The 16395-nt window shown below is 50.1% G+C and overlaps 1 protein-coding gene across 12 annotated transcripts in view; it reads right to left on the bottom strand.

Moving 5' to 3' along the window:
- Window positions 1–16395, bottom strand: part of KLC1 (kinesin light chain 1) — a 65953-nt gene that overhangs the window by 3995 nt on the left and 45563 nt on the right. For 2 of the 12 annotated variants that reach the window (XM_042990680.1, XM_042990679.1), the window contains 4 exons: window positions 13743–13904; window positions 7221–7351; window positions 2644–2713; window positions 138–2197 (listed from right to left, as the gene is read on the bottom strand). In XM_042990680.1, the coding sequence (XP_042846614.1) occupies window positions 2141–2197; window positions 2644–2713; window positions 7221–7351; window positions 13743–13904 (420 nt within the window). In that variant the 3' untranslated portion in view covers window positions 138–2140. Of the gene's footprint in view, window positions 1–137; window positions 2198–2643; window positions 2714–7220; window positions 7352–8288; window positions 8943–9642; window positions 9694–13742; window positions 13905–16395 lie in introns of those variants that run through there. The other 10 variants (XR_006219134.1, XM_042990683.1, XM_042990682.1 and 7 more) reach the window with 10 other exon arrangements.

Below are 16395 nucleotides of genomic sequence, written 5' to 3'. Positions count from 1 at the left end.
AAATCCTACCCCTGGCCCCACGCGCATCCTTCCCGAGTGCCCTGGTTTCCCAGGGAGACGTGTCACTAAGGGAAAGGGGGTAGGTTTCCAATGTATCGGATCAGCGTCGTGGCTGGAAGAGCACTTCCGATGACGGGACAGCCCTTGTCCCGCTCCACAGGGGACACCGTGCTCCCCCGCCCCTCAAACGGGAACTTCAAAGCGCACAGTGCCCGCGTGGACACACAGCCCACTCTGTCGGCGGCGGTCTCTCGCAGCCCGCAGAGTGGACAACAGTTACAAAGCCGGAGGCTGCAAAGCCCAGCCGGCCAGGCGCTGAGGAAGGAGGCGCGGCCACGGAAGACCGGGCCCAGGCACCGCACTGGCCTCCGGGAGGGAGCGAGCAGTGTTCCCAACAGGTGGTCTAGGCCACGTGCTCTGGTATTGTCCCAGGACACCCGTCAACGAAGTCCCCAGGCCCCGGGATGCTGCCGCCTCCGGCCCGCAGCCCCAGATCCACGCCTGGCCTGAAGGACACGTGCAGCAGGTGGGTGCCCCCGCGGGGACCCCCGGGGAGTCTGTACGGCGAGTGCCGAGGTGCCCTGTGAGCCCCGCCGGAGGGCCCCCGGGGAGCACGGACCCCAGCACGGTGCAATTTCTGAGCAGGGGGCTGGGGGGGCAGCAAGTGCCCTTGCTGTGACCCCTCCGGTAACATGACATGAAAAGAAAGTCCAAACGTGCAGCATCTCACGGGGTACCCCAAGTTCTTCAGATCCCCTTCGGAGCTAAGTGATGAGTCGTCCTCCTCCAGCTCGGTGGCCTGGACGCGCCCCTTCCTACAGCTGCTGTCATCCGGAATTACAAACAGTATTTGTTCAGTATTTTCTTCGCCGGCCAGTCAGTCTGGCAGATTCCCTTAGGGTTGATTGGGAACCGTTCTAACCCTACAAAGAAAACCTTTTTTTAAGCCTGGATGCCTACATGCTGAGTGTACAGGGCCCAGGAGAGGGGAGATGGGCCCCGGAGGGGTGGGGACCCACACGCGTCCAGCGGTGGGGGAGGGGGGGGGGGCCGCCACACGGCAGGACTGGGGACTCGGCAGAGAGCCACCCCCACCAGAGAGGGTCACCTGTCTCTCCCAGCTCTGAGCACCAACTGTCCTCTTAATTCCGGGCAGCATGGCCCCAGACCATCAGATGCTCATTCTAGAAAGATGCGGTTTAAGGTTCCAGAGTCTTCATTTGTAGCCTTAACACTAAAATCGAAAACAGATCTTGGCGTGGCGGCAGAAAGTGCAAGCGCCCGTGGACAGCGGCCGGTCCCACACGTGCTGAGGCTGCCGGCGCCACGCCTGGCCAGTCTCACGCGCCGGCGGCTCTAGCTCGCCAGGACTGCAGGCAGCTTAACGGAATTCGGGGCAGACCCCCACGAGGCGGCAGAGGTCACTACCTAGAAACGGAAGTCAGTGGGGAGGTGAGTCCCGGGCAGAGTAGAGGAGCGTGGCCCAGCTCCGAGGGTCTCCGTGTCCCCATTAAGTGTCGGGGACTGTTGTCTAGCTCTGCCCCGACCCTCAGTGGGCCGGGTCAGCGTGGCCGGCGCTCGGAGCTCACGAGTCTGCCAATCATTTCGCTCCCGCGTGAGAAAACCACCAGAAATCATACTCGACCCGTGCGTCAAATGACGCCAGCTTCAAGCGGTCTCAGAGCTGTAGCGACGGCTGCACGACTCTTAAGTCAACCTCCGAGAGCCCCGACGCTCACGTCCACAGGTGCCAACACCGAGAGACATGGGTGAGGGGACCTGGCTGCCCCAGACCTTTGGAGATGACGCCTCTTGTATTCCCATTAGCAGGCACGCCCAAAATATGCCCAGACACCACTGGCGTCTCGCGTCCGCTCACCAAAGGCCTGCTGAGAGGCCCCTGGAAACAGCCGCCCCCGCGGGTGCAGGGTGGGGAGGAAGGCCTGCTCCTGTCGGTGAGCGTCCAGGAGTCTAGCAGCTGGGCCAGGGCACCTGGGGAGCTGCTAACGGGTGTGATGACGGGCAGGTCTGGCTGAGAAGGTTCTCTCTCCCCAGAAGCTCAGCTGCTGGTCTGCCTGGCACACGGGGCCGCACCCCGACAGCCACACTGGACACTTAACAGAAGCAAAAAGGCCATTTCTCATAGACAAGGTGCCAACAGTTTTAAATGTGACGGGTTCGTGCAAGCCTCACACAGCTAAAAAAAAAAAAAAGCGCTGAAGATTGAGTGTAAAAGCGACATTACGTCAGTTACTTACATTTGTAAAGTTCTGAAAAGTTGTAAGATGCTAAACAACAGTGTAACTTGACAATTACTTACAAACTTACCCCAGGCTAAAATCATACAAATTAGTAACAAAAATTAAGTGGCCAAATTCTGATATTACTTTATCAGAATATTTAAATTTTACTTAGGCTAATCAAACTTAAAGATCAGTAACTGATATACTGAGAACGTTCACAATGTGAACATTCCCATAATTCACCTCCTCAAATTAATGCAGAATACAAAAATACCGTTACAACGCCTCTTTTATCTAAGACTCAGAAATACTGAAACGTCCCCACGGCTGCTCAAACAGCAGCCGCCCGGCGAAGTAGGCCTGAGCGGTCAAGGGCATTAAGTGGGGCAGGGCTCCTTACTTGGAAACCACGGTCTTCGGCTGCCTTGCCACCCACGTTAAGGACACTCAGAGAACTGGCACGCTTCATGCTGCAACCGGGCGGTAGACATGCAAAGGACAAACCATCGGCACATCAGTTAACCGGGAGCAGGACACATGACAAAGACACCCTCAAAGGCCCCGGTCACCATGGGGGAGTCCCTGGCACCATCCCTGATGGAGAGCGAGCCTAGATCTCGCTCGGATGGGGACGTCCGCCCAATTCTTAGCACAGATGCCCCAGCTCTGTGTTTAGAGCCCCACAGGAAAAAAAGCACTTTCTCTGCAAAGTATCTGTCTTCAGGTAGTGTGTGTAAATTCCAAGTGTCATTACGTCGTCACATTGTGAACCCTGGCACGTATAGGAGCCGAGAGGCTTGGCCAGCGCCACCCTCAGACTCAGCACAAGCCTTTGTGTCAGGTTCGATTTAAGAAGGGAGCCGGGGGGGGGGGGGGGGGGGGGGCCGCTCAGTCGGTTAAGCATCCGACTTCGGCTCAGGTCATGACCTCGTGGGTTGTGGGTTCGAGCCCTGCGTCAGGATCTGTGCTGACAGCTCGGAGCCTGGAGCCTGCTTCGGATTGTGTTGTTCTCTCTCTCTGCCTCTCCCCACTTGTGCTCTATCTCTTAAAAATAAACATTAAAAAAATTTTTTAAAGAAGGGAGCCTGGGGTTTCCTCCAAATCCCAACACTCACCCGGAATGACCATGTAAAAGAAAGACACTCGAAGCTCACTGTTGAGATCAGATACATATATACGTTCATGTATATTTTTTTATTAAAAGGAAAACCAATTTTTTACTAGTAAAATAAACTCCGAAGCTTAGAAACCAAAATTTAGGGCACCTGGGTGGCTCAGTCGGGTAAGCACCCAACTTCAGCTCAGGTCATGATCTCACAGTTCGTGGGTTCGAGCCCCGCATCGGGCTCTGTGCTGACAGCTCAGAGCCTGGAGCCTGCTTTTGGATTCTGTGTCTCCCTCTGCCCCCACGCCCCCCCCCCCGCCCCGGCTCATGCTCGCACTCTCTCTCTCTCTCAAAAGCAAATTTTTTTTTAAATCAAAATTTAAGAGAAATTTCATGCTTTATATTTAAGGAAATACAGTGATTTCAATGTTTACTTTTTTCCCCCATTTGATACCTTTAAAATACTTGATGCAATATCCTGCAAAATAACCTAAAACCCAAACTTAAATTATGGATAAAGTTACCATAATTGCTTACCACTACCAGGGATGCCCTCAAACAGAAAGTCCCCTTAGCTTTTCAAGTTAAAATAACCAATATCAAGGGTTCTTTTCTTTTTTTTTTTTTAACTTTATTTATTTTTGACAGAGAGAGAGGCAGAGAATGAGCAGGGGAGAGGCAGAGAGAGATGGAGACACAGACTCGGAAGCAGGCTCCAGGCTCCGAGTTGTCAGCACAGAGCCTGACTCAGGGCTCGAACTCATAGACCGTGAGATCATGACCTGAGCTGAAGTTGGATGCTCAACCAACTGAGCCACCCAGGTGCCCCTCAAGGGTTCTTTTTTAAATGTCTGCAACAGGAACTGTAATTATGAACTTGAACCACCTATGACACAGGGCACACTATTTACTCTATGAGTTGAGGGCAGAGCTGTGACACTGAAGCACAGATCCGAAGGATCAGCACAACCAGACACATACAAAATGCACTAGGAATGTGGACCAAGGCCTGGGTCACGACACGAGTGCCCAGCATCAACTGTGAGCACAGCGCCCGGCAAACGAAAGGTATTTATCAAGTTCTCATTGAATAAACTACACCAAAACCCCAGGCCTTAATTTACTTATTCTCAAGTAAAACACACTCCCAAAATGCCCCAACCAGGATAAAAAGAAAAACCAAAAACATCCCAACGTATCCCACAGGTTGCTACACTTCTGAACGAGTTCTTCTCTACGTAACACTACCCAAGAACAAAGGATAAAATCAAAGCAAATGACAAGGAAGTTATATTCTGCCACATTTAATTATTCTGTTAAACAGCAAATTGGCTTTTTTCACGTGTTATGCATATTTTTCTAAATTTTATGTCTTTAATGTATTGTCAAATTGCCTTACATACAGCACCCGGTGCTCATCCCAGTAAGTGTCCTCCTCCCTGCCCATCACCGCTTTTTCCCTCCCCTCCACCCCCCATGAGCCCTCACTTTGTCCATACGTTTTTGCTGGTTGGCTTTCTCTAAGAAATTTCTTCCTCAAATTCCCTTTCCTTACAAGATGAAAGTAAGGACAACTGGTGCCTTCCCAGCAGGTCTCCCCAGCCTCCTGGAGCTGCATTCACACTCGGGTATTTTAAACCGGGGTGTGCAACACAGAAGAATGCCCAGTTCAGTGAGTTTCAAAAGGTGGTCCTGGGGTGCCTGGGGGGGCTCAGTCGGGTAAGCGTCTGACTTCGACTCAGGTCATGAACTCGCGGTTCGTGGGTTCGAGCCCAGAGTCGGGCCCTGTGCTGACAGCTGAGAGCCTGAGCCTGCTTCAGATTCCGTGTCTCCCCCTCTCTCTGCCCCTCCCCTGCTCTCTCAACTCTGAAGATAAACATCAAAAAAAGTTTAAAAAAAAAAACCATGGTCCTGGACCAGCAGCACTAGCACCTGCTGGGAACTTGCTAGAAAGGCACTAGCATAGGGGTGGGGTGGGGCCTGACAGTCTGTTCACAACCCCACCCGGCCCCCACGAGATGCTGATGCTGTGGCTGGAGAACCACCTGTCCAGTTAATGAACATGGTCACTCGTACCTAGAAAGAGTATTCAGTTTTCTGCACTTTATGGAATAACATTTCTAAGGTCATTAATTTTTCATCAAGTTCAGTAAGGCATCATCTCGAATAACAGAGGAAAAGTGCTAGGTGTGAAGTGTGGAGTCGGGCGGACAGCGTCCTAGCACCGCAAGCCGGGCCGCACTGCGCAGGGTCCCTACCTCTGTGTCACAGTCAAGACAGAAGACACGGATGAGACCACGAGAAAAACCGTGGGCTCCGTCACGTGGGAAGAAGGTCCAGGTCACAGGACTCCGCATTTAAAAAGTCTCAGAACACCCAGCACCCCTGGTAGCCGGGGTGTCTGTCCTGGACGAGCCGCCCACATGGTGACACAAATCTCTTCCGCTCCCAGACCCGCCCCGGGAACGTAACTGGGCGACTGCACAACAGTCTGTGCGGATCCTCACATCGCGGTAAAAAAAAGCTTACACTTTCAAAACTCGGTGAGGCAAACGATGACCTATCATTTAGTTCTGCAAATATTTTAGAACAAGCACTTTATCCCAAAGGCAAATTAAAACCTGTTTCCCTGATGCACGCTCCTGTCGGGTCCCAGGCCCTCGGGCACTGTCGGCAGGGCAGGACGGCAACCTGCTGCTAAGCCTCACGTATCCCAGAAACCCCGACCGGCTTCCAACACTGTTCCTTCCAGGTAGTTTGAGAACAAATGTGTGGAGCCCATAAAACTCCCTCCACGGAAACGGGCTCGTGAACATTTGAGAAGCAGGGGGACAGCCACCTATACAACCAAATCGCGCCTCCTGCCTCGCGAGCCATCGAGCAGTGTGTGCAGCCACAGGCAGAGTGGGGGCCAAGGGCGGCCGGCAGCCCCACCAGGGCTCTGCTCCCCGGGCCTAGAGGTCAGAAGAACGAGACCGGACACCTCTGGGACCAGCAAGGGAAGCAGCGGGAAGAGCCCCTCCCCTCGGTGTCTCCAGCACGTTACAGGAGGTGCCCCAGCAGTGGGCGACTCGTCGCCCGCGGAGCGGACGGTGGGATCAGGTGTACGACAGGGTCTCACTGAGAGTCCATCTCTAAAAAGCAGGCCCCATTTAGGAACTGAGAGCTTCAAAGAGCAGAAAAAACAGTGCCTCTGTGGGAAATGCATCCCAAACAGGATGCTGACCCCAGCAGTGACCCAGAAATGCACACACTGTTCACAGCCGATCTCCTGCTGACACACCCGATCAAAACCAGAATGCCTCAGAACCAAATTCCTTTGACAACTTACATGTTATTGTTCAAAAGACTCCAGGACGCAGGAGTGTACCTTTTGTTAAACACGTGGGAAATCTGTTTTTTAATCTCCTAAAGAAACACCTTATAACAAAGTCTTGAAACTGTCATCCTTCTATTTAAAACAATTTTTCTTCCTGTATTAATACCCGTGTGGGCTTAATACAATCACAGTTATCATTTGATTTTAAAAGGATTTTAAAAACTAATTTTTTTTTTAACTAAAAATTAATTTTAAAGGATATGAACTAGTGTTAATTTTAAAAAATAAGTAACGCCTGTCTAGAGTAAACAAGTGAATACGCTCGGGTGTTTTAATACGAAGTTCCCACTTTCCACCACTAAGGCTTCCTCTGAACATGCCACAAAGTCAAAGATTTGCACAGATGTCTTCTGAAGGCATCCGCCCTCTCGGCCTCTGCACGGAAGGCCCTCGGTCATCCCTCAGCCTGTCCTGGGGGAGGAGGGCCCGCCGGGCACCGCTGTCTTGGGGGAGGAGGGCCCGCCGGGCACCCGGCGGGGCTGCAGATAGTTACCCGGGGTTCCTTGGCTCACTCTCTCGAGAACTTCCTCCCTTCAGCTTCCTAACCAGCTTCTCACTGCTGCGTCTAATGGAAGCCCGGAGTTTGCTAAAGGAGCCACTGCGCTTTAAAGATCCAGTGCCGTCCTGAAAGAAATGTGAACAAATGTGAAACCGCAGACGGTCCTCCGCCGACCTCCCAAGAGGCAGAGCTGCATGAAAACAAGAATTCACGTCACGGCTGACCTACTTGTCTGTGACTTGCTGGCAATGCGACTGCTACAGAAATTACCAACTTGCCATGCATATAAACACACTTGAAATAGAACTCGATCCATTTTAAATCTCATTAAAGATAATCCAATGATCATGAAAACATTTGAACATTAAGAAGTACATTCAAACAAAAAAAAACATCCCCCAAATTTTACTGCTGTTTCAAAACAAAAGGTAACTACACACAGAAAAAGTCTTAAGAAAATGAAGGCTGCTTCTTGGAAGATCACCAAAATCAAATTCCACGTTTAATAAAAACAGAAGCATTTGGGCCACGTAACAGTACTGGACCCCAAACGCTGAGCTGACAGAGACAACTTCTTTTTAACAATTCCATGTAAATACAATACTTAGGTATACTGCTTCTTTAGTAAATTTTATAGTTTTGTAAAAATTCTCATGTATTTATTTATTTATAAGTCCCCCCTCCCCGACCCTCCACCAAGGTGGGGCTCAAACTCAAGACCCCAAGATTAAGAGTCGCATGGTCTTCTGACTGAGCCAGCCAGGCGACCCTTCAGTAAGTTTTTTAAAAAGTTTTATTAAATGTTGGATTGTAAGTGAGGTTGGAAAATGAAATAAAACGTTCATTCCATACAAAAACTAAAAACCCTCAAACACCTTGTGGGAAGTAAAAGACTGCCCAGCTTTCATCACAACGGACTCAGACATTAATAAGTGAAACATTTGGCAGTTATCTGGATATGAAAATGAAGAACAGAGAGTAAAAAAAATGTGTCTGTAGCAACTTTTATTCTCAGAATGAATGACTTAGTAAGATTAACAGTAGCCCCATTCCTTCAAGAAGCCACACAATGCCGCATTCCATGGAAAAAGTGAAAAGTCCCACTAAGCAGACAGACACGAAGACACAGGTCAGTTGGAGTGAGTTTATTAGAAGTTAGAAAGACACAAATACACAAATCACTGACCACTTAAGGGTTAGTGGAGAAGAGCCAAGTTGCCAAAATTTCACAGAGACTACACAGCAAATGCTACTTGAGCGAGATCCTAAGGGGAGAGCCCGGGGCCCGGGGGGCCTCGCCAGGTCTCGGAGTGCGACGGGGGCGGCACATGCCCTATTCTTACAGCCTAGCTAGCGTCCACGGTCACTGTCATGCCACTGCATCAACACCTGCAGGTACTTCTAACTACCTTTTATCAAAGTGAACAGCTAATCGCTCTTAATTTTTAAACTCATGTATCACACGGTAAATGGTTTTTATTAACACAGTTTATATTACTAAGTACATATCTGGCAAAGCTACATGTACACAGAGATAAGGAACCCCCCGAAAGGACAGCAGCACCGAAAGGAATGGCCAGTCACAGAGAGGTGGAGCTCTGACAAGAATCCTAGGGGGTTGCTACACACAGCAGGCAGCACTGGAGAGGGAAGTAAAGCCGGAGCAGCCGCCCGTCATGCAGGAGACGGTGTGAGCGTCACAGAGGGCAGCTAGGCCTGTCAGACAGAAACGGAGAGAGAGCCCAGTGAAACCGCTGTGAGCAGAGAGCCACCCCCACGAGCGCAGCGCGGCTCACAGTATTTCTAGGTCACGGATCTCGGCGGTGCTCTGAATCGCTTCAGTATCTGGGATTACCTTCTGCCTGCTCCTATCAGCCGGGCACAAAGAGGCACCGGGCCACACGTTATCGGTTACATACATTATTAAGACTAGTTACTCCTGCCGTCAAAATTAAATTCCAGTTTCAGAGCATGGCTTGGCACTGTGCTAGAAATCTCCATGGTACTTACTGTAACGAGGTTTTCCGGCAACTGTACATAAAGGAGATCCCACAATGAAATGACTTGACAGTCACCGGAAAAAAAGGCTACACACGGGAATGGCACGTTCATGATCTTTAACTTCGTCGGAAATCCTTCTGCATCCCTAGACTATAAAGTTCTCTCTGAAATCAGGGAGGACTTTCCCTTGAAAGCACTAACAGTTTAGACATTTCAGAAACTTTAAGAAACCACGGACTTTAAGAATCTTCAGCACATTTTAAACATGCAGTCGGTAATCCAAAATAAAACTAGTTATGGAAAATGGATCCCACAGGCAGCAATGCATCCTGGGTCTCAGCAGACCGGAAACCCAATGGTCTTGTACCGAAGCCCCAGACAGCGGGGACCTGAGCCCCTGCCCGCTCTGACTCACCATGGGACGCTGAGCAAGTCATTTAACCAGCCCGAGCTTCATTTTTCTCATCTTTAAAATGGAAAAATAAAATTTGTTACCAACTCCCCACGAATGCTGGGAGGACAAGAAAACATAAGTTCTTGTTGCTCTTTCAGAAAAAGGACATTAAAATGTTAATTCCACAAACCGTGCACCTGCTGTTCGCCCCCCAATTCATCGCTACGCTCCAGCGGTGTTACGTGTAGCGCTCCCGGACTAGACCCTCTGCGGACCGCAGGAGAAGGACTTCACGGTGAACATCCCCCTCCCCCGCAGGCTCACAGGACCTAGGTTCCGGAAGCAGCCCCCCGCTGGGGAAGGGGCGCTGGGGCAGGCTGCCCACCCTCCCCTCGCCATCCAGGACCAGCGGGAAGTGCAGTGGGAACCCACCCCAACCCCGGTGGGCTTCTATTCAGGGAGCCTCTACTACTTCCACTGACTGCCATGAAAGCGTATTTACGTCAAAAAAGTGGGCTCTGAACAGAAGTGTATAGCGTATTGGCTGAGAAACATAGAGCAGTAGTTATTAAGCACAGATTTCAGGTGATTTGCTGTTTTTTGTCACATTCTAGTCGTGTTCCTAATATAACTTTCAAAAGTAAAAAGCCTATTTCTAAATAACGGCACGTACCGTCCCATTCCTCCTCATCTCAGGCAAGACTTCAGTGGATCACAAGCTCTCACAAGCACTAACACAGGGAGGTGGGGCGGGCTCCTCCTGAAGGAGCCTGCAGGGCACTGGCAGCGCGAATCGAGACAGAGCGCAGAAGACTGACTTGGGGGCCCTGGGTCCTCCTGTGAGGTCTCCTGGGGCCCTCGTGGCATGGCTGCAGATACGACTGCTTAGTAACTAGGCAGCCCAGGGACTCCCGTGTATCTGAAGGGAACCAGCCCTCAGTGAACACAAAGCCAGGTGGACAGAGGGTAAAGGGAATCCGATGTATCAGGAAGGATTCCTGTGCACACAGCATCTGCACTTTTAGCAGGACCATAAAAGAGAACTCAGGCTTCTCTTGACAATGCTTTTCAGAACTGTACACTTTATACAAAAATAAGTTTGAGGAAGTCACATTTTTCAAGCACTTTAATCACAATCTTTATGGTACATACCTAAAAGAACAGAACTGCACTTCCCTAAGAATTTGATCCAAAAATTTCCTATGAATTGTCACCATATATCCAGTAACCTTACTTTTCTTGCGTTTTAATAGCACAGAATTCAGTCCTGTGCTGAGACCCAGACTCTCAGTGTCTGCAGGGGGCAACTATGCCTAGTGTGCCTGATCTCGGACTAGCTGCCCTTCGTTTTAGACGTTACTTCTGAGCGTGGAGAATGAGGACACGTACTCAGTCTGGCGTAAGCGGCTCTGATCACGGAACCGGGCAGCCAGGCCTACGCCCGCCATCCTCCCCACTAGACTAGCACTTGCCCGACAGAGCGACACGATGCTTTTTCCTAAGGTAGCGGTTTTTAAACTTTTTAAAGAGCACTGAAACTGTTTTCCAAAGACTTAAAAACTCTAATGCGGAACGCCAACATAAAATCCAGGTGGCATTTTCTCATTATAAATGTAAAACAGGTTCTTGGGATGATAAAACAAGCCAGGAAAACCCTGAAGCCACCAACAGAAACTCACGATTCGTGGCGTGAAATTACAGAGGACAGGCCTAGCCCTGACGCCCACCTCAACTCCCAACTCGTTTCTAGTTTATCTGGACTGCGTAACACTAGAAACTCTTGCGGCACACCGGTTAGCCCTTGCAGGTGGCAACGGTCCTTAAACCCGTTGCCATCTGGGGGAACTCCGCCCTCACACACAGAGGGCAAGGGACACTTATTCTCACACCTGGACAAAGACTAACGTGGGGACTGCGGTCTACCAGCTTCTCACTAGAAGTTGACACTTAAAACGGGCTCCTTTGGTTGCACAAAACTACCCCTCACCCAGGTTCACTCAAAAAAAATGCAAGGGTGCATACTGCCTTTTATCAGGTCTCTTCTTAAAGCAGAACAAGGATGCTTTGAAAGTGAAACTTCGACCATGTATCAGGACAGCTCAGTACCACCACCTCAGAAGCTGGGAGCTGTGGCTTTCCCTCAAAGGTGAGGGCGGACTGAATGTGAGCAGGCACCTCGGGGGCCCAGCGGTGCTCACGCCAACCTGGGCGGCTCCCCGCCTGGTTAACCTGGGCAGTTCTCAACTCGCCACTGTTTGAGCTGAGACTCTGAAAAAAGGGATCCTTCTGCTGCTCAAAGCGAGTTTTAGGAAGGACTTAAGATCTGGAATCTAGATTCTCTCAGCCAATGGACCCCACAGCCAATCGATGAGCCCTGTGATGGATCCTGTCAAAGATGCAGAGCTCCTAGTGTCTAATGTCGAGTAAAAAGGGGTCCAAAGCCTGGCGTGTGAGTGTCCTAAGTGAGAGCGTGTCCAAAGTGAGACGGGAAATGTGAAATGGAAAGAGGGCCAAGCGTGTGCTCCAGAGGAGTGACTGTTGTGCCCACGGCCTCTGGGACCCCGCGGCAGGCCTGACTAGCTGCCTACCAGCCCTCCACCCTGGATGGGAAGCGCCTCTCCCTCATCCCTGAGTCTCAGTCTTGAAGACGTAACACAACTCCACGTTGTCAATAACTTTATGATAGGATTTCACAGGAAGATTGACCTAGAAATACTGTCTCAAGAAACAGCTCCTCCAGAACTTCATTCGAGAGTATCAAATCTGCACCCTGGCTTCCAAAGGCCGGAGAAGGGACGTGGCCCTCTACACAGGCATGCAGGACGACAGGAACCATGGGGAGAGTACAGTACACAGTGTGGCCAGATGTGGGCAAGAGGAGGGCCTGCACCATCATCGTTTTGTTTGGACTACAGCCCGACAGGGGGATGGTCAAAGCGGATGCTGATTGGTTGTCTTGGCACAGGAAAACCCAAAGCGAGGCAGCTGCCAGATAAAGACGGTCAAAAGATGTTCTCTCTGAAACTCTGACCCCTAACATTACGTACAAAGTGTCTGCTTAGATTGCTAATCCTTACCAAACCGCTACAGCTATAGAAAAATCCCAAATAAATACACTCAAAAAGATGGAGTATAGAAAAACCCGAAACTACTATTTGGCAAAACATCTGCACCATATCAGCTAATCAAACTGGACCACAACTTCAAAAAATAATAATGATAAAAAAATCGAGAGTGCACCTGGATGCGTTAAAGCTAATCCTGCTTTCAATCCTCTCTGATAAAAGCAAAATCCCACAGATACCAGCTCAATAGACAAAAATATTACCCACGTGTGACCAAAATACACTAGAAAAAAAATGTTCAGAAGGCCACACGCTCTTCAGCAACCACTGGGTAAACAGCAGTGGTAAGAACATCCATAAAGGCAAAGTCGTGAAACCCAGAGGCAGAGCCTGGAGGGATAGGTCCCAAACACAGGCACGGGTTCTGCAGTTCTGTGTCCGAGAACCTCTCGCAGATGATAGTGGAGAGAGATGAGCCCCTGGACCCCCAGGGGAAACATGATATTCAGCACTGAAGTGGGACACGAACAGCAGCCATCCCAACCTGTTCTTTCCTAGAGACAAGTACTACTTGACAACATCACCTCCCTTTAAGGAATCTGAATTACTTCTAACAAAATCGACAGCAGCCTGGTCAGTGAAATTAGGAGCGCTGGAGTTAGCGATGAAAATGGGTTAAGTTAACAAAGCGAGTTAGTTATCTGCCACGCTAATCCTAATATTAAAATAAATCCAGGTTATGGATTATGCTTTAAATAACCAGGACACTCAATCAGCATTTAAGTGCTCAAAGTTAAGCCAAACAGCTTTCATGGGTTCCTATGGAGAAGAAAATTACCACTTCAAACAAGTAACAGACTTCATCATTAGCAGAAGGTAAAAACTTACAAAAATCTTAATTTTGTACGTAATTTGAGAACAGGAAAGTGTCTGGCACATAAGACAAGAGGAAAGTGCTGGCAGGCACCCCTGCAGGACACTGGCCCAGGCCGCGGCCGGGGGACGCGGGGACAGAGCGCCTGGCCGGGCACGCCGGCGGCTGTGTACTGTACTTACCCCGTTCCACTCTACGCTCATACTCACTTCCTCCCCTCCGTCAGGGCCGCTCTCGTACTTGACCACGTCCACGTTCAGGCTCTCCCGGCTTCTCCGCTTCTCCATGTTCTCAGGGTCATTCAGCACTTCAGCTACTCTCTGTTTGTGAACATTGTCAAGACCCTGTGAGCCAGGCAAGGGGGAAAGGGTTTGATCCATTAGAACTTAAGTTTCGTTAAGGATTTCTAAGATAGTTAAGTTTCACTAAGGAAAAGAAAAACAAAACAGCTCTTAAACACTGGAAAGAAAAACTCAGAGCAGTGATTCTCAGGAACGTACACCTAACACTTAGGCATTCCACTCGGTTAGTTTTACCTCGAATTTTAAAAAACGATAGGGGCGCCTGGGTGGCTCGGTTGGTTAAGCATCTGACTTCAGCTCAGGTCATGATCTCGCAATTCGTGAGTTCAAGCCCCACGGCTCTGTGCGGACAGCTCAGAGCCTGGAGCCTGCTTCGGATTCTCTGTCTCCCTCTCTCTCTCTCTCTCTCTCTCTCTCTCTCTGCCCCTTCCCTGCTCGTGCCCTGTTTCTCTGCCTCTCAAAAATAAATAAACATTAAAAAAAAAAAACTTTTAAATGAAAAAATAAAAATAAAAAACAAACATTGGGCTCCAGCAAGCAAACTGCACACTTCAAGTATTTACAAGGAAATGAACTGACACATACAAACCTGAAACGCCCTCCCCAAGAAAGGACCTGTGGATGGGCAGTTGGGACAGATGTGCCGAAGAGCAAGGACACGTTCAAGACAGAACCTAGGAGGCAGGTAGGTACACGAGTGCGGAACCCTCTCAACTTCTCCGTCTGCAAAGTCTCATCAGACATTGCCGGGACAACGCCCAGACGGCCCCAGTGTCAGGGCGAGAGGGCAGCAGCAAGCTCACTTCACTTCACTGCGGCAGGGACGGCCTCCCACAGCACAGACTGTTCTCCGGGTGCATTTCAGTTCTAACGATCTATACTCTAAATGGGATTTCAACCCCAACAACTCGTGCAAATACTGCGCTGACTCCCATAGGGTCTTTCTCAAAAGGTACAAATCTCAGACAGATGATGTACTAATGTGACTTTACGGTAAAGCGGACGTGCCCCCTCACCAGGCAGGAGGAGACCTTTCTCGGTAAAGCACTGACAATCCCCTTCTTTAAGCTTCTACAACTCCTGATCCCCAGACTCCGCTCGTTGATAAACATCATCCTGGTACTTTAAAACAAAGCCTGGATTGTTGGCACTAATCCTGATGACAGGTCATAGAAGTCTAGAGCTGGGATGAGCATCAAGGCGGTGGAAGCCACCTTCCATCCCCAGGGGTGGCAAACGTGGACACTGTGCCCGAATGCCATGCAGCCCCACACAGCCAGACCCCCACCAGGCCTCCCAATGCCTCCAGGCGCTCTCCCCTGTGCATGCCCAGCTCCCAAGCAGCCTTCCAGAGTCAGAAGACCCAGGAAGTATGGCCAGACTTAAGAAAGGGGCTCCTCCAGGGGCACAGGCTGGGACACATCATTGCTACCAACTCTGCCTGGGTTTTCTCTCCTCAGTCCGCACAGATTTTGTTCAGAAAAAGAATTCTAAGGTATACACGGGTCACTTTAACCCCAGACAAAAAGCGGCAATAAACCAGCAAGCACATAATCGCCTCCATATGTACCATTCAAGAGGGAAAAACTTGGGGTGACCGGGTGGCTCAGGTGGTTAGCGGCCAACTCTTTCTTTCCACTCAGGTCATGATCTCATGGTTTGTGAGTCTGAGCCCCACACCGGGCTCTGTGCTGACAGTGCGGAGCCTGCTTGAGACTCTCTCTCCCTGTCTCTCTCTCAAAAATAAAATAAACTTAAAAAAGAGCCGGGGGGTGGAGGGAAAAACTCACACCTGCCTCTCCAGTCCTAAAGAGATAGAAGACAAAACCAAACGTGCCATCTCCACATACGTTTTTATATATTTACACAGACACACATACACATGCTCACGTGTGCACACAAGGTAACACAAAAACACATACACACACAGGGTTAACACCCTTACTCATTACTCTGAAAGCTGCTCATTAAAGGGCACGAAGGGCACCCCTCCCTCCATCTCCTCACACCGTATTTCACATGACTAAACGCCTCAGTAGATGAAGGAAACGCTCCGACGATCCCATGTTCACCTTCTTGCGAAGCCACCACGCTGCTGTCCACGGTGGCTGCGCCGCCTCACGTCCCCACCAGAAGCACATGGGGGCTCCAACTTCTACATCTTTCCCTCGACACCTGTTACATTCTGTGTCGCACTTGAGCCGTCCCCATGGGGGTGAAGCAGGGTGGTGGCTGACGATGGGGAGCACTTCACCCGCCCGCGCCCGTGGGCATCTGTGCACCATCTCTGGAGAAATGTCTGCTCAGCTCTTTAACTAGGAAATCCTCCTGCCTCTATACATCCTGGACACTAGAGCATCATCAGATGCGATGTGCAAACACTTCCACCCATTCTGTGGGTATCTTCGTTATCTGAACAGCGTCCTTGAGTGCACACACGTTTCTAATTCTGGTGAATCTAACCGATCGAGGTTTTCGTTTGCTGCTTGTGCTTTCGGTGTCATGGTTATGGTCTGTTTTTTTTTTTTTTAAG

The sequence above is a fragment of the Panthera tigris genome, chromosome B3 (assembly GCF_018350195.1).
Source record: "Panthera tigris isolate Pti1 chromosome B3, P.tigris_Pti1_mat1.1, whole genome shotgun sequence".
Lineage (NCBI taxonomy): Eukaryota > Metazoa > Chordata > Mammalia > Carnivora > Felidae > Panthera > Panthera tigris.
The sequence above is the reverse complement of the archived record's forward strand: the minus strand, read 5'-3'. Positions and strand labels throughout refer to the sequence as shown.